This window comes from Rhinatrema bivittatum, chromosome 3, assembly GCF_901001135.1.
Source record: "Rhinatrema bivittatum chromosome 3, aRhiBiv1.1, whole genome shotgun sequence".
Classification (NCBI taxonomy): domain Eukaryota; kingdom Metazoa; phylum Chordata; class Amphibia; order Gymnophiona; family Rhinatrematidae; genus Rhinatrema; species Rhinatrema bivittatum.
In genome coordinates this window covers 232297328-232315809 of record NC_042617.1, presented here as the reverse complement: position 1 = coordinate 232315809, position 18482 = coordinate 232297328, and the positions used below count along the sequence as shown (strand labels likewise).

The 18482-nt window shown below is 45.2% G+C and overlaps 1 protein-coding gene across 1 annotated transcript in view; it reads left to right on the top strand.

The window, feature by feature from the left end:
- MERTK (MER proto-oncogene, tyrosine kinase) overlaps positions 1-18482 on the top strand; it is a 609785-nt gene that overhangs the window by 161244 nt on the left and 430059 nt on the right. Inside the window, exon 5 of the mRNA XM_029594310.1 lies at positions 15527-15613. Within this exon, the coding sequence (XP_029450170.1) occupies positions 15527-15613 (87 nt within the window). The remainder of the gene's footprint in view (positions 1-15526; positions 15614-18482) is intronic.

Sequence of the window (18482 nt, the reverse complement as noted above, 5' to 3'; positions counted from 1 at the left end):
CCGTGGCTATTGTTTGAGTCTTCATATCTCGCAGGGGAATAGCTTCTGGATACCTGGTTGCATAATCGAGAATGACCAGGATATATTTGTTTCCGCTGCTAGACCTCTCTAAGGGGCCTATCAAGTCCATAGTGACCCTCTCAAAAGGTGTCTCTATAATTGGCATAGTCAGTAGGGGAGCTACATGCGTTGCTGCCGGTCTGGTCAGCTGAAAGGTGGGGCAGGACTGACAATAGTCTTGAACATGTTGATACAAGCCAGGCCAATAGAACTGGGCCAAAATCTTTCCTCGTGTTTTCTCTTCCCCTAGGTGGCCCCTCAAAAGGTGACTATGGGCAAGCCGCAACACTTGCTGACGATACTGCTGGGGAACCAAAAGCTGCTCAACCATTTCGCCTTCCAGATTCCCCTTTGCTACTCTGTATACTAGATTTTTCTTGAGTACAAAAAAAGGGGGGCTGGCTTTTGACCCTCCACCCCAAAGACTAATTCCCCATCTGTTATCTGTATATTCTCCCGGGCCCCTTTTAGTGTCCCATCTTCTTGTTGGGCCCGCCTAAAATTCCCGGGGTTTTCCCTCGCCTATCCAGTCTGAGGGAACCTCTATGGGTTTGGGAGCCCCCTCTAACTCCACGACTGCCTCTAAACCTTGGGAATAATTATACTTTTCTATCCTATGTTGTCTACGAGGCTTGGGTATCTTAGGATTTTTAATATACAAGTCCAGGTCTTCTAACAGAAAGACCTCTGGAAATGAGGTCTCTTCCTCGCTGAAGTCAGCTGGGCTCCTCATGAGCCGGGCCCAAAGAGTCCCAAAGTCTGGATAATCTCGTCCCAGTATCACCGGATATGGTATCCAGGGGAGAACTCCCACTTCTATTGTCGCTTGTCCCACTGGAGTCTTCAATAGGACCTGACTGGTCGGGTATTGTCTCTGGTCTCTATGTATACAAGTGAGGGTCACTGTCTGTTCATAGAAACATAGAAACATAGAAATGACGGCAGAAGAAGACCAAACGGCCCATCCAGTCTGCCCAGCAAGCCACGCAGTTCATCCATTTATTTATTTTTTTCCCACCCTTTTTCTCCCTCCCACCCATCACTATTGGCTTCCAGCACCCTCCGGCCCCAACTCCCTTCCACCCCTCCACCATGCAGAGAGCGGCGCCGTATCCGCATCCCAGTGAACATCCAGCTCAATCAGGGGTAGCAACCGCCGCAACAAGCAGGCCACACCCCTGCCCCATACTCTTACCCACCCCTGCTTTGTTTGTTTCTTTCTTGTTTTTGTTTTTTTTGGAGATGGCAGCCCTCCGTGAAGGCAGAACACCAACCACTGGCCACTGGCATCCCGCTCCGTGAATGCCTCTGTGGCTACTGCCGCTCCGTGCAGTGTTTTGCTGCCTGAAGGTGGAACCCCAACTACTGGCCACTGGCATCCCGCTCCGTGAATGCCTCTGTGGCTACTGCCGCTCTGTGCAGTGTTTTGCTGCCTGAAGGTGGAACACCAACTACTGGCCACTGGCATCCCACTCCGTGAATGCCTCTGTGGCTACTGCCGCTCCGTGCAGTGTTTTGCTGCCTCCTCTTTATTTACGCCCACTAGACTTGATGGATCCACAGTGTTTATCCCTCACCCCTTTGAAGTCCTTCACAGTTTTAGACTTCACCACTTCCTCCGGAAGGGCATTCCAGGCATCCACCACCCTTTCCGTGAAGAAATACTTCCTGACATTGGTTCTTAGTCTTCCTCCCTGGAGCCTCAGCTCGTGACCTCTGGTTCTGCTGATTTTTTTCCGACGGAAAAGGTTTGTCGTTGTCTTTGGATCATTAAAGTTTTTTAAGTATCTAAAAGTCTGAATCATATCACCCCTGCTCCTCCTTTCCTCCAGGGTGTACATATTTAGATTCTTCAATCTCTCCTCGTATGTCATCCGATGAAGATCCTCCACCTTCCTGGTCGCCCTTCTCTGTACCGCTTCCATCTTGTCTTTGTCTCTTTGTAGATACGGTCTCCAGAACTGAACACAGTACTCCAGGTGAGGCCTCACCAAGGACCTGTACAAGGGAATAATCACTTCCCTTTTCTTACTCGATATACCTCTCTCTATGCATCCCAGCATTCTTCTGGCTTTTGCTATCGCCTTGTCGCATTGTTTCGCAGACTTCATATCATTAGACACTATCACCCCAAGGTCCCTCTCCTGCTCCGTGCACATCAGCCTTTCCCCCCCCATCGAATACAGTTCATTCGGATTTCCACTCCCCATATGCATGACTTTGCACTTCTTGGCATTGAATCTCAGCTGCCATGTCTTCGACCACTCTTCCAGTTTCCTTAGATCCCGTCTCATTCTCTCCACTCCTTCCGGTGTGTCCACTCTGTTGCAGATCTTAGTGTCATCTGCAAATAGACAAACCTTACCTTCTATCCCGTCCGCAATGTCGCTCACAAAATAATTGAACAGGACCGGTCCCAACACCGATCCTTGCAGTACACCACTTAAAACCGCTCTCTCTTCAGAGAAAGTTCCATTTACCATCACACATTGTCTTCTGTCCGTCAACCAATTTGCAATCCAGGTCACCACCTCGCTCCTAAGCTTCTCGTTTTATTCAGCAGTCTCCTGTGCGGAACCGTATCAAAAGCTTTGCTGAAATCCAAGTATATGACATCGAGCGCTCTTCCTTGATCCAATTCCTTGGTTACCCAGTCAAAAAAGTCAATCAGATTTGTCTGACAGGATCTTTCCCTGGTGAATCCATGTTGCCTCTGGTCCATCAATTCTCTGGACTGTAGATAGTTCACTATTCTCTCTTTCAGCAGTGACTCCATTACTTTTCCCACCACCGAAGTGAGGCTAACCGGTCTGTAGTTGCCAGCCTCCTCCCTGTTCCCACTCTTGTGAAGCGGGACCACCACCGCTCTTCTCCAATCTCTTGGTACCACTCCCGTTTCTAGGGATCTATTGAACAGGTCACACAGCGGACCCGCCAGAACATCTCTGAGCTCCCTCAGTATCCTTGGATGAATCCCATCAGGCCCCATGGCTTTGTCCACTTTCAGATTCTTTAGCTCTTCCCATACATTTTCTACTGTAAAAGGATTTTCATCTATTCCACTTCCCTCCAGTTTCTTGTGTAGAGATGGTCCTTCTCCAGGGTCTTCTTTAGTGAACATAGAGCTGAAGTATTCGTTTAATATTTCTGCCATTTCTTCGTCCCTCTCCACACATTGATCATTACCACCTTTCAATTTCACTATACCACTTTGGACCTTTCTCTTTTCGCTGATGTATCTGAAAAATGTTTTGTCACCATTTTTTATATCCTTGGCAATCCTCTCTTCCGCTTGACTTTTTGCCAACTTGATTAATTTCTTTGTCTCCCTCAGTTGAAACAAATATTCTTTGTGCTCCTCCCTTTGGGATCTTTTATATTTCTTGAATGCTGTTCTTTTAGCTTTAATTTTGTCAGCCACCTCCTTTGAGAACCAGATAGGTTTCAATTTTCTTTTGCTTTTCTTTACATTTCTAATATATAGAGCAGTTGCCTTGGTGATTGCTCCTTTTAGATTGGCCCACTGCTGATCCACATCTCTCTCGATCTCCCATCCTTTTAGTGCTTCCTCCAGGTACTTCCCCATTTCCTCAAAGTCCGTGTTTTTGAACTGTAAAACTCGGGTCTTTGTGGTTCTTTTCCATATTCTTTTAGTGATATTAAACCATACCGTTTGATGATCACTGGTGCTGAGGTGGGCGCCCACCTTGACATCAGAGACATTATCTGCATTAGTGAGCACTAAGTCGAGTATAGTTCCTTCTCTCGTGGGTTCCAACACCATTTGTTTGAACAAAGATACTTGCATGGCATCCACTATTGCTCTACTATTTTTAGTTTCTGCAGATGGGATTTTCCAGTCTACATCTGGCATATTAAAGTCACCAACGATCACCACTTCTCCCTTCTTACCTATCTTATGGATGTCTTCAACCAGATCTCTGTCCAGCTCTTCCTTTTGGTTTGGAGGCCTGTAAACCACTCCAATATAAATGGATGCTCCGTCATCTTTTTTTAGGTCGACCCATAGAGCTTCTTCCTTACCCCAGCTTCCTTGCAGCTCAGATGCTTGGATGTTGTTTCTGACATAAAGAGCCACACCTCCCCCTTTTCTATCCTCTCTGTCCTTCCTTAACAAGTTATAGCCTGGTATTGTTGTATCCCATTCATGAGATTCTGTGAACCATGTTTCTGTGATAGCAACAATGTCCAATTCTGCCTCAGTCATTAGGGCCTGCAGATCTGGGATTTTATTTCCCAAACTATGAGCATTTGTGGTCATAGCCTTCCAGTTACTCTCTTTAAGGTTATTGCTTTTCCTGGACTCCTTATGAGACTTTAGTTGAGATTTGTTATTCACTTCACTCTTTCTTTTTGCAGTTGTGCCATTGTTGACAGAGTTATCCATCTCAATTAGATTTTTCTTTTGGTTATGGATCTTGAAATTCTGCATGCATTGTGTTTTTTTTTCTCTTTTCTGGTAACAATCAATCTGTGTTTTTTTGACCAGTTCCCTCCGAATGAGAGTTTATACACTTCCCGAGTCTACTAAGGCTTGGGTTGAATCGCCATCTAGCTCCACCGGAACCACAAAGGTTATAAACCCCGAGCGGGGAATGTCCACAAACGAGCAGAAGTAAGGGGCCACGAAAATGACATCCATAAATTCAACCTCCACTTGATAGCAGTCCCGAGCAAAGTGCCCCCTCTCTCCACAGTTGAAGCAGGTCCCTTTTGGCTTCACTGCTTCTAGATGTTTACTCGTCCTGCCCTCAGGTCCCTCTAATGCATTATCAGGGTCTCGTGAGGTAGGGAGACTCTTCACTTCTCGGCCGATATAGCGGCTTAGGGTTCCACCCCTCGATTCTCTTCTTCTTTTCTCCAAGCCCTTTATTCGGGAATTCTTCTCTGCTAGAGTAAGCACAGCAGGATGTGGTTTCCCTAGTAGAGCGTTATTTGGATGTCTCTGCAGCATCCAAATAACGCTCTACTAGGGAAATCACATCCTTCAGGGTCCCCGCTATCTTTCACCGCACCCATTCATGCACTCGGGAGGGGAGAACGTCCACAAACTATTCTGCCATGACAGTCTCCGCAACTTCAACTCCCCTTTTATTATCAGGTTCTAGCCACCGCCAGAACCGGTCCTTTAATTTCTGAGCCAGAATCCGGGGTCTCTCTCTTGGTGTAAAGGTTAAGCCCCGGAAACTTTTCCGATAAGATTCCTTAGACAGTCCCAGTCTATCGAGTACGGCAGCCTTGACCTCCTAATAGTCTTGGGCTTGCTGGTTGTCAAGGGCCCGGTATGCGGCCTGGGCTTCATCGGTTAAATGTGGGGCCATTCTCATAGCCCACTGGGACCTAGGCCAGGCCATGGCCTCCGCCACACTTTCAAAGGTGACCAGGAATATTTCCGGGTCATCTTGGGGCCCCATCTTTGTCAGCCGAATTTCCAGTGTTGGTGGGGTTGGACTCTGTTCCGTTCCAGTGTGTACCCCATCGGTCCCTGGTGCTGGTGTCCTTCGTAGTAATTGGCCATTAAGCTGTGCTTGGGCTTCCAGGTGTTGCTGCAATTGTTGCAGTAGCTGCTGGTGCTGTGCATACTGGGTCTGAGCGGCTGCCCAGAGCTGTTGTCCCTCCACTAGGGTTTGCAGTAGCTGCTCCATTTCTCAGGGAGGTTCCTGCAGAGGCTATTCTGAGCTCCTGCCCCTTCAAGACCGGAAACCTTTCCCCTTCTTCCAAACAAAGGAAAAGCCTGCTTCACCAGCTCTAACTCACTTCTTCTGTTCCCTCCCTCCGGCGGAGCTTCTCTCCTTAGCCGGAACCAACAAACAACAAAAAAAAATCGTGTGTGACTACCGTTGCAGCCAGGCCCAAAAAAAAAAAAGTTTTTTTTTCTTCTAGTGTGGGTCCCTGTCTGTGAAGCTTAGAACAGGTAATCCCACTTCTGCCACCATATGTGATGCCCTTGGAGAGGACTAAGACTGGAGAAGGTGATTAGAAGCAGACAGAAGCCCCTTTGCAGCTTATATGGAATACTACTTGTCTGTTGACAAGCAAGCATGAATTAGCCATTATGTGCGGGGTGATATCATCCGACAATATCAACATGGATCTAGCTCTGAGCATGTGTGACAATTCCCATGTGCACATGCTACCTCATAAACTCCTCGGTATTTTTTCCATCCAAGTTACCACACAGACAAGTCTCTGTATCTCTCTTGATATTTGTTCAACTTTCTGGAGCTTAGTGCTGTGAATTGCCTCACTGTTTTTATATATTTTCTGTGGAAAAGCTCAAGGTAAAAAAGCCCACAGTTAGTGGGTTAAAAGTATACATCTGTGGGTACAGATGGCCATCACTGATACATACTCCTTCTGTTACTACTGTTTTGGCCCTGACTTTGACTCTTCAAACTGCTATAGCTATGGATGCATGTCAAGTATGGCACAGCAGTACTGCGCTGGGAAAATGGAGACCCTGAGAAAGGTGCTAGTGAATATGACCCTCCTCTGAGGTAATTTAAGTTATCCAAGCTAAGGGCGGGTCAATTAACCATAAAAGAAATTCTGTGATAAATCTTTGTGGGTTTTCTCACCTTGAAGGAGGCAAGACTTTGTCCCCGACCCCAGTACCACACCTGGTGCCCCTTCTTGGGTAACCCCTTATTTATTTCACAATACACCATGGGCTTGATTTTAAAAAGGTCTTATGTGCACCGGGCCTATTTTAAAAAGGCCCGGCGACGCACGTAAAACCCCAGGATGGGTGTAAATCCCGGGGCTTGCAAAAAGGGGCGGGGAGGGGCGGTCCGGGGCAGGAGCAGGGGAGGGGCCAGAGTCTCCAGGCACAGTGGCCATTTGCCCCTGTGCTTGGGATCGCGCGCTGGCAGTCGGCCGGCGCACACAACTTACTTCAGCCCCAGGGCTGAAGTAAGTTTGGAAACAAGAAAGAAAAAAAGAAAAAGGTAGGGGGAAAAGGGCAGGAGAGGTAGGGGAAGGGAAGGTGGGGTGGGGGGTAGGGAAGTTCCCTCTGAGGCCGCTCTGATTTCGGAGCAGCCTGGGAGGGAATGGGGGAAGGCAGCGTGGCGCGGTATGGGTTCGGTGCTCGCAAGGTGCATAATTGTATACCCCCTTGTGCACACCGACCCCGATTTTATAACATGTGCGCGCCGGGTAGCGCGCACACATGTACACCCATGTGCAACCTTTTAAAATCTACTCCCATATGCAGTCAATGTTGCGATCCCCCCTGCTGCTGCGCTACAGGAGGTCTCTTACCTTCCTCCAGAGGCCGCTTTGAAGCCAGGGCCTCGCCTACGTTCCATCCGGGACTTGCTCCAGGGCCTGAGAGGCCTAGCTGTGCCTGTGGCTTGCATGCCTCAGCGTTTGGACTTCCTGTTACCAGCCACGCCCGTTTCCCTAGGGGCTGGCCCGCAGCTCTCCACCTGACTTATAGGACCAGCGGTGGGCGGTCCTGGCAAGCTCCTCCCAGGGAGTTGCCTTCTACCTCCAGTATTTAAGGACTGTCTGTTCACTTGCACAAGGCCTTCGGATTGTGCATTACAGTTGTCTGTAACCTTGCCGATCCAGGTCCTCCATGTTTCCTGATGTCTGCCTTGACGTGTTTCTTGATGTCTGCTCCTGTTTCTGCCAGCCGAGGGGGCTTCGGATGTGAGTATCCCAGCATCGGAGTTCCTGTTCGCCTGGGTCTTCCCTGCACCCTCCTTCTCAGCGTGGTCCGCGACCAGCCTTCCTGGGCTGTGTAGGGCGCGTCTGGGACAGGGTGGTCCGCGACTCAGTCCCACGGGCGGGCTGAGTAGGGCGCCCTGATGGACAGTGCAATGTTCCCGTCCAGCCTTGTCTTCAGTGTCTGCTTCAGCCCTTGTCCGGATGTCTACCTGTCTCTGCCTTGACCTGGTTCCTGAGCCTTCTGTCCTGTTGGGCCCTGGAGTGGCCAACAGGAGGGATTCGTCCCACGGGCTCTTGAGCTTCTGCCAGCCGAGGGGGCTTCGGATGTGAGGATCCCAGCATCGGAGTTCCTGCTCGCCTGGACCTTTCCTGTGTCTCGCTTCAGCCCTTGTCCTGATGTCTCCGTCTTGCTTCAGCCTGCTTCTGCCCCGTTTGATGTCTTCTGTTTAAGGACTCTGTCTGCCCTCGCCTCTCTCCGGCCTGCTGCCCATTGCCGTTCCCTGCGGCAGGTCCGAAAGGGCCGGGAACAGTCGGAGGACCGTTCATTAGTCAACTTCCCCGTGTTGGCTACCATGGGCATGCAGGTCCGGCTGAGGGTCGGACTCCCTGCTTCTGTTCCTGCCTGCCTGGCTCACCATGCCTGCTCAGCTCACCTCCCACGGTGTGGCCTTGGGCTCCTCCTGGGGTCCTACCGTGGCCCAAGGGCTCACCACCCGCCCGAGACGACCGCGCCCGCGTGCGCTCGTAACAGTCAACACACCAAGTATAACAGTTTTTACTGGTAACTCATAAATAAACAGTAAGTAAATAGGAATAAGAGGAACAGAAAATATATATACATTAATTGGCATATAAGAACAGAAAAGCAGCTGTAGTATTAAAAAAATAAACTGGCAGATTCTAATTTAAATAAGTAATACGATGAAACCAATTAAAATGAACCAATAGACATTGCAGTTGACTGTGTAGCAGCATGTATTTACATAGTAACATACAGTAACATAGTAATGACAGCAAAAAAAGACCAAAATGGTCCATCTAGTCTGCCGAGCAAGCTTCAGTGCAAAAAGAGGAAAGAAGACAAACATACAGCCCAACCCAAGAGATACTGCATCTGAGTATTCAGAAAATAAAAAAAAATTCCCCCAAATCCCCAGTCCTAGCTAGGTTGTGCATATAACAATGGGATTCAGTTGAAATCAATGCAGGAAGGTGATATTCCCATGCTGGATGCTGTAGCTTGACTATGTTTATCTCCCCAGAAGGCTAAACCAAAACCCCCAATCCTTGGCTCTTTTATCCAGTGCTGAGGGACAGGTACAGCTCACTCTTCCCTCCATTGAAAGCTGGCACAGGGGCTGGGCTCTGGACAGCCTGCCACTGAAAGAAGTATTCTTGCTTGCTATTCACACAGGGGATATTTATGCTGTGTACAGAGGGCAGTCATAACAATAATGTAGAAGAAGGAACATATCCTGATTTCTAGATAGCTCTTTGAAATTGTGAATTACTTAGCTCAGTCTGTCTAGTAAACAGTCCTTGGGTTAATGGGCTGGGAAGTCCCTGGTGATTTTCTTGTAGAAGCATACCGTCTCTCTTTCCAGCGACTGAGGGGTCTCAGTTGCTGCCAAGTTCTCACCCAGATTCAGCCTCTGATCTCCATGTGTTCTGTCTCCAACAGAATCCAAGAATCCATGTTGCCTCTGGTCCATCAATTCTCTGGACTGTAGATAGTTCACTATTCTCTCTTTCAGCAGTGACTCCATTACTTTTCCCACCACCGAAGTGAGGCTAACCGGTCTGTAGTTGCCAGCCTCCTCCCTGTTCCCACTCTTGTGAAGCGGGACCACCACCGCTCTTCTCCAATCTCTTGGTACCACTCCCGTTTCTAGGGATCTATTGAACAGGTCACACAGCGGACCCACTAGCACATCTCTGAGTTCCTTCAGTATCCTGGGATGAACCTCATCAGGCCCCATGACTTTGTCCACTTTCAGATTCTTCAGCTCTTCCCATACCTTTTCTACTGTAAATGGAGTTTCATCTACTCCATATCCACTTATATCTTTCATATTACTGCTGTTGAGTGCAGTCTTGCTCCATCTTTTGTGTGCACATATGTTTGCTCATAATTTTAAGAGGTTACTCGAACAGCTAGCATGTGTGTCTTCAGTGGGACCATGTCTGCTTTTGCATGCTTATGTCAGCGAATTTAAAAAAATGCTCATTTGAGGCACATTCCCAGTTTTCCAATTAGTTCAGCAGTTTGTTCAATTAATAGTGAGGTCTTTCAGACCCCTCTGGTTCTTCATCCTGCATGCTGCCCAGTTGTCCTATAAGCCCTAAAACTTGAGATTTACAGACTTACTCTTCCTCTGGAGCAGCTCTTCCTCTGGAGCAGCAGTAATGTACACACACTGCAGGTCCATTTTTAAAATTCGGAGTTACGTGCATAAGTCTTGGCCCTGCCCCAGAATGCCAATGACTTGTCCATGCCCCACCCCTTTTCCGCACCCTTATTCCTCACGTACGGACGCGTAAATACACACATATTTTGTGGCTTTTTAAAATATGTGTTGCTTGTGCATGACCCACATACGTACATATGTGGCCATTTTTACGGAAGCAATGCTTTTAAAATCAACCTGTTAGATTGTAAATCCTGAATGCTATCATCTTTGAAGTTCCGAAAAGTGAAATATACAAAAAATAAAAAAAGAATGATCTGATCAATGATCATGTAAGTTATGATCATTTCCATAGTATTATGATTAATTTTTGGGATTTTTATGGAATGTTATTTATTCAGTTGGATCAGCAATTATTTATTTACTTATTTAAAAACTCTTCTATACCGTCGTTGAGTTAGATAACCATCACAACGGTTTACAAAAAGGCACGATAATGAAAAAATGTGAGTGGTATAGATTACAAATTAACCATGTGCCATTGTGAAGCGGTAACAAATTAATATAAAAAAACACTATGTGTTGTACGTTAAGCTTGTTTGTTAGGAACATATTAGACGGATTTGATTTAATATTAAAATGCATTTGTAGGTAACAAGTACTAACGTCTAGTTTGGTGCATCGTTATCATTCAACTGTTTTTTACCTTATCTTTATCGAGGGTATGAGCAATTTGATGGATTATGCAATTATTCCTGTTGGGTTATTGTTTTGCTGTATTACTGACTATATTGTACTGTCCTTTTTTATTGTTATATTTATTTTGTAATTCTTGTTTTACGGGAGATTGGAATTCTTTTTTATTTTTACATGTATTGAGAGTTCTGGAGTTGTTAATATTATTATTATTACAGTCCCACTACAGTGGCCATGACATTTTTGACATGATACTGCAGGGGTTTTGTTGTGTTCGGTGATCCGCAGGGCAGGCCTGCAGACCACCACTCTTAACTCCAGCCCCAGGCCAGACACAAATCCTTCCCATGCTGGAGGGGGGCCCCCAGATAGATGCTGGGTAGGCTGCTGTGTCCCGCTGGTCTCTACTGCCACTCCTGCTGATGCCGATGAACCTCCTGCTCTAAACAGATGGCAGGCCCCATGCTCGACTTGCCTCCTATGTGACTGTTTCTCCGGGATTCTCTAAAGTGCACATGTGCTCAACCTCACTTCTCTTAAAGGGCCCATGGCAGGAAAACCCCAATGGCACCTGATGATGACATCATTGCTATGGACTTATAAAAGGCCAATTCAGCTACCTTTCCTTGCTTTGGCAATAAGTTGACTATCTACAGTATAGCGAATTGCCTCATTGTGTTCCTGATCTTCGTTCCTGTGTCCTTGGTCTTCATTCCTATGTTCCTGGTCTTCGTCTTGGCAGTCCCTGGCCTTCGTTCTTGAGTTCTTTGTCCTTGTCCTGTGGTCAGTCTTCAGTTCTTTATCTTCATCCTGTGATCAAGTCTTCGGTTCTTCAGTGACTTCTCCTGCCCTCCTGTGCTATTCCTTGCCTCCCTCCCTGCCTATTCCCTCAGACAGATCTCTGCTTCTGACTATGGCTTGTCATTCTTCTCTGATTGAACTCAGCCTGCCACTGACCACTGCCTTATTCTCATCTGTAATTGAACTCCACCTGCAACTGACCACTGCCTGACTCTTGACCACGTCTGAACGCCGCCTGCTCTGACTATTGCCTGTCTCCAACTATGCCTGTACTCAGCCTGCCCTGAACCCTGGACTGTGATTCGACTGCTTCCATGGATCTCCACCTTAGCAACAGAGGCCCACACCTAAGTCCTGCCAGCCCTGACATCTGAGGGCTTAACCTAAGGGGAACGAAGGCTGGTATAGATGAAGCTCTAGTTGGGCCTCTGCCACTGCCAGTTCTTCCAGCCAACTGTGGGGACCTGCAAAGTTCCTCCTTGCGGTTTGAACCAACTCCACCTCAGTTCTTTTGCAACTCATAGCACTTGGTCTTTTCTGCTGGTCTCCCATCCAGGTACTAGCTAGGCCCAGAGCTGGCACTAGCTTCTGTGCCACCCTGTGCATAGAGTCCCCACCATCGCCGCTGTGCCCCCCTCTCCCCACGGTGATGCGGGTGGTCCTCTGTTTCTTCAGCCGCCAGAAGAGACTTTGAGCTCATATCCTCTTCCGGGGGCTGAAGACGGAGAGAGTGCCACTGCCAGACGAGGGTATGAGCATGCGCTCTCCGTCCTCTGATCTGCCGGCCTGCCACCTTTCCGGGTGTGCTGCTCCATGCAATTGCACAGTTTGCACACTTGGTCGTGCTATGCCTGGCTAGGCCTAGCTCTACCTAGCTTCCAAGATCTGACAAGTTAGGGTAATATTGATCAATTTGCAGATTGCAGATGTTAGAAAATATGTATGGAAAAACTCTGTGACAGTATAAAGCTGTCTGCAAATCTTTGTATCCTATCTTTTGCCCATTTCTTTGGTTTTCATTGAATATGCTATTTATACACTGTGCTATATGTGATTGTTGCTGTCACTATAATTTACTGAAAATTGCTGTTTGTTGTGCAGCAAAAGCCAAAGTACTTTAAAAAAATTGTAAGACAATAAACTTATACTGTGATGTTGAAACAGTACAGAGTTTTTAAGCCTTACAAGCCCATCATGTGATGTTTTGTCCTGAACATGTAATTCTATTTTGCTAAGTCTGTAGGTTCTTTTTTTCGGGATATTGGTTTTGAAGAGCTACTTAGAATCCTTGTTTTAACTTTTTGCATTTATAGACAGGAAGAAAGTCTCTCATCTGGGGAAAAATATTCCAGTATGTAGGGTTTCTATACAGAATTAAAGGACTAAGGTGACCACTATGGTTAAGCTTTTGATATGCTAACATGTCATAAAACTGAAGCTCATCTAACTACATGTTAAAAGAAGAAATCTATCAACAGAATATTACAATATAATACATGCAATACTATGGAGTCTTTTAAATTGTAAAATATATAATTATTTCATAAACTATCATACTACAATGACAATCTTTTGCAAATCAAATACATACATACTATATGCCAAAACTATCATCCATTATACCTAAAGACTGGAGGGTGGCCAATGTAACCCCAATATTTAAAAAAAGCTCCAGGGCCGATCAGGGTAACTATAGACCAGTGAGCCTGACTTCAGTGCCGGGAAAAATAGTGGAAACTATTCACAAGATCAAAATTGTAGAGCATATAGGAAGACATGGTTTAATGGAACACAGTCAACATGGATTTACCCAAGGGAAGTCTTGCCTAACAAATCTGCTTCATTTTTTTGAAGGGGTTAATAAACATGAGGATAAAGGTGAACCGGTAGATGTAGTGTATTTGGATTTTCAGAAGGCGTTTGACAAAGTCCCTCATGAGAGGCTTCTAAGAAAATTAAAAAGTCATGGGATAGGAGGCGATGTCCTTTCATGGATTACAAACTGGTTAAAAGACAGGAAACAGAGAGTATGATTAAATGGTCAATTTTCTCAGTGGAAAAGTGTAAACAGTGGAGTGCCTCAGGGATCTGTACTTGGACCGGTGCTTTTCAATATATATATATAAATGATCTGGAAAGGAATACAATGAATGAGTTTATCATATTTGTGGATGATACAAAATTATTCAGAGTAGTTAAATCACAAGCGGATTGTGATACATTACAGGAGGACCTTACAAGGCTCGAAGATTGGGCATCCAAATGGCAGATGAAATTTAATGTGGACAAGTGCAAGGTGTTGCATATAGGGAAAAATAACCCTTGCTGTAGTTTCACAGTGTTAGGTTCCATGTTAGGAGCTACCACCCAGGAAAAAGATCTAGACATCATAGTGGATAATACTTTAAAATCGTCGGCTCGGTGTGCTGCAGCAGTCAAAAAAGCAAACAGAATGTTAGGAATTATTAGGAAGAGAATGGTTAATAAAACGGAAAATGTCATAATGCCTCTATATCGCTCCATGGTGAGACCGCATCTTGAATACTGTGTACAATTCTGGTCGCCGCATCTCAAAAAAGATATAGTTGCGATGGAGAAGGTACAGAGAAGGGCAACCAAAATGATAAAGGGGATGGAACAGCTCCCCTATGAGGAAAGGCTGAAGAGGTTAGGGCTGTTCAGCTTGGAGAAGAGACGGCTGAGGGGGGATATGATAGAGGTCTTTAAGATCATGAGAGGTCTTCAACGAGTAAATTTGAATTGGTTATTTACACTTTCAAATAATAGGACTAGAGGGCATTCCATGAAGTTAGTAAGTAGCACATTTAAGACTAATTGGAGAAAATTCTTTTTCACTCAGCGCACAATTAAGCTCTTGAATTTGTTGCCAGAGGATGTGGTTAGTGCAGTTAGTGTAGCTGGGTTCAAAAAAGGTTTGGATAAGTTCTTGGAGGAGAAGTCCATTAACGGTTATTAATCAAGTTTAGTTACTGAATAGCCACTGCTATTAATTGCATCAGTAGCATGGGATCTTCTTAGTTTTTGGGTGATTGCCAGGTTCTTGTGGCCTGGTTTGGCCTCTGTTGGAAACAGGATACTGGGCTTGATGGACCCTTGGTCTGTCCCAGCATGGCAATTTCTTATGCTCTCATGTTCTTATGTTGCTACCAAGATTTTCAGCAGAAGACCATTGTTAAATAAATGGCTACTAATGAAACCTTTCAGCTTAGTCAGTTCAAAGCTGTATATCCTCACAGACCAGGTACAGGTTAGGCCAGAGACATAAGCAGGTGAGTGGAGTGAGAGCTTCAAGTACAAAGTGGACAGGTACATTGTCAAAATATATTTTTGATCAGGATGGCAAGTCAGGTAGAGAGGAGATCAGTGAAGTAAATTGGACTATTATACCTCAAATGACTGAGAAGCTCTGTATATACTGTATGTATATATATATATAGTGGCCTGTTGTTCCCCAATCCCCTGGAGCTGGGCATGGACTAGGGGTGATGGATTTAGGGATTAAATAGCATACTCAGGTAGTAATGGGAAAGAATTGGCTAATTGTTCTTGCAGCAAGAATGCCTCTGTTTCTTCCAAATGTTCATACACCAGAGCAGAGGTTGGAAGATTCTGATAATGTAGGTCTCCTTGGAATTTTGACTTGAGAGGATTTGGAAAACAGGCTTATAAAAATGAGACTAATCTGCGAAGTGGTGTTAGTTAATGGTGGCTTTGAGAATTGGAAGACAGTTTGCAAGGTTGAAAATCCATGTTGCCAGAAAGGCTGTAGTAGAAGAATGGAAAAATAGAATGTGTATTGGCCATTGTCAGATGGTTTTCATGCTCATGAAGATATTTTTCTCTGGCAGGCCTCCATGAAAAGGCAGTGTTCAGCTGTGAGGCACACAATACCAAAGGACTCACTGCTTCCAATGAAGTGCAAGTCAATGTGAAAGGTAAGTACAGTAGTCTGCATTCACACTGTGTATCAGTCAGCTTCATGTCTACCTCTTCACTCTTTTCACTGCTGTAATTATGATTAGTATCATGGTTTTATAAAATATGACTTGGTTCTTTATTATTTTAAAGGGGTGCAGCCTCAGTGAGACAGCAGTGGTAAAGTTTTTAAAACTACAGTTTAGTTGACATATGAAATGGAATTATCATGCTCCTCTTTCTTCTTTCTGATATGTATTTAATTCCTAGAGAGCTTAGTTGATGATATGGTTTCATAGAAACACTGAACATAAAGACAAATAAATGTCATACATCCCATCCAGTCTGTTCAACCACATCTTCTGCTCAGTTTTATAGTCTCATCCTCTCCCTCAGAGTTCCTCTATGTATGCTTAACTCATCTTTTCTTGAATTCTGATACTGTCATTATCTCTACCATCTCCACAAGGAAGCTGTTACTTCCATCTACAACCCTTTCTATAAAGAAATATTTCCAAATATTACTCCAGAATCTACCACCTTTCACCTTAATCCTATGAGCCCTCATTCTAGAGCTTCCTTTCCATTGAAAATAACTTGCTTTCTGTGCATTTATTTCTTAGAGGTATTTAAATTTATTTATTTATTTATTTTTGAGTTTTATATACAGTCATTCGGTAAAGCCATCATAACGGTTTACAAAATTTCAAAATGTTTCATATTTCCCCTTTCCCTCCTTTCCTCAAGGGATTGATAAGATGACATATCATGTTTAGATTTTTAAATCTGTCACCATATACTTAATAATGAAGACCATTGATCATATTAGTAGCTGCTGTGTGGATCAAGTCTTTGTGGTTTATATCCTTTTGAAGGTGTGTGCTTCGAAATTGTATATGTTACTCAAATTGAGGTTTCATCAGAGACTTATATAGAGGCAATATTGCCTCCTTTTTTCTCCTGGCTATTCCTGTTCTTATACAACCAAGCATCTTTCTGGCTTTTGTAGTTGACTTATCTACCTTTTTGGCCACCTAAATACCATCAGATATGATCACCCCAGAGCCATAACAAAGAGATTAAATAAATTCTTTGCTTCAGTCTTTACTGAGGAAGATAAAAGGCAGATACCCATGTCAGGTGATGATTCAGAGGAACTGAAACAAATCTCAGTGAAAGTGGAAGATGTAATAGGGTAAATTGACAAACTAAAGACTAGCAAATCATCTGGATCAGATGATATGTATCCCAGAGTGCTGAAAGAGCTGAAAAATGAAATTGCAGACCTATTTTTAGTAATCTGTAAACTATCATTAAAATCAGCTAGAATATCTGAAGGTTGCCAACATAATGCCAATTTTTAAAAAAGGTTCCAGGGATTATCCAGGAAACCACAGCCCAATGAGTTTTGCATTTGGCAGTCCGTGGGCCTGCCCGATGGACCAATGCACTTACCTCCAGCCCCAAGCCCAAAGCAACACCTCCGATGCCGGGGTAGGCCCTCGAATGGGCACGCAGCAGGCTGCCGTGCTTAGCATGCCTCCAACGCTGCCTCTATTCCCGAATCCTCCTAACGTGCACGTATGCCCGATGCAGATTCATTTAAAGGGCCTATGGTGGGAAAAGGCCAGTGGTGCCCATTGATGACCTCATCACCACGGGCCTTTTAAAGGCCACTGCAGTAACTCCTTGCCTTGGCAATAGGTCCACTACTTGAAGTAGAACAAGTTGCCTCAGCATTTCTGCTTGTGTTCCTAGTCTTCGTTCCTGTGTCCCTGATCTTCATTCCTGCGTTCCTTGTCTTCTTCTCTTCAGTTCCTGATCTTCGTCTCGTCCTGTGGGCCATCATCAGTTCTTCGTCAGGTCTTCATATTGTGCTCAGTCTTCAGTTCTTCAGTGTCTTCTGTACCTTGCCTGCCCGCCTGTGCTGCTCTTTGCCTCCCCGCCTGTCTATCCTTCCCGCCTTTCCTCGAACGATCTCTGGTTCTGGCTTCGGCCTTTTGATACTTGACTATGAACTCCTCCTGCCATTGACCACCACCTGACTCATGACTGTGCTTGAACGCCATCTATCACTGCCTAACCCCTGACCATGTCTGAACACCTTCTGCCTTGACTACCGCTTGCCTCCTACTATGCCTGAACGCAACCTGCCCCAGACCCTGACCTGTGGCCCGACCTTCTCCATGGACATCCAGCTTGTCCTCAGAGGCTCTGCCTAAGACCTGCCGGCTCTGGCACCTGAGGGCTCAACCTAAGAGGAACGAAGGCTGGCATAGGTGAAGCTCCAGAGGCAAAGACAGCTTCACCAGCCAACAGTGGGGACCTGCAGGGCTTCTCCCTGCAGGTTGTGCCAACTTCACCTTGGTACAAGGGTCCATACCCACAACAGTGAGCCTGACATCAGCGCCAGGAAAAATGGTTGAAATTATTATAAAAAACAAAATTACTGAACATATAGTTTAACGAGGCAAAGCCAACATGGATTTGACTCACCAATTTGCTACATTTTTTTGAAAACATGAATAAACATGTCTCAGAGTTCATTCAAAAATAATATCAATGACTCATACATTATTAAGTAGTTCTTCCCTTCCTTGGGCTAATTTATTATTACACATCTATCAATCAACGAAGAGTCTCATATCTCAGGAAAGAGGCCTTCTTGAGATTCCCTCGATAAAGATAGCTAGATTAACATCTATAAGAGACTGTACTTTTTCTGTGGCTGCTCCTATTCTATGGAATTCTTTACCTGCATCTTTAAGACTTGAAGAATGTCCTAAGAAATTCAAAACAGCCGTAAAGGCATTCCTGTTGAAGCAAGCATTTAATTAAAAGGTACCCATTTGTATTTATTAGCAAGTCTGGTGTAATCAGGTTCTATTT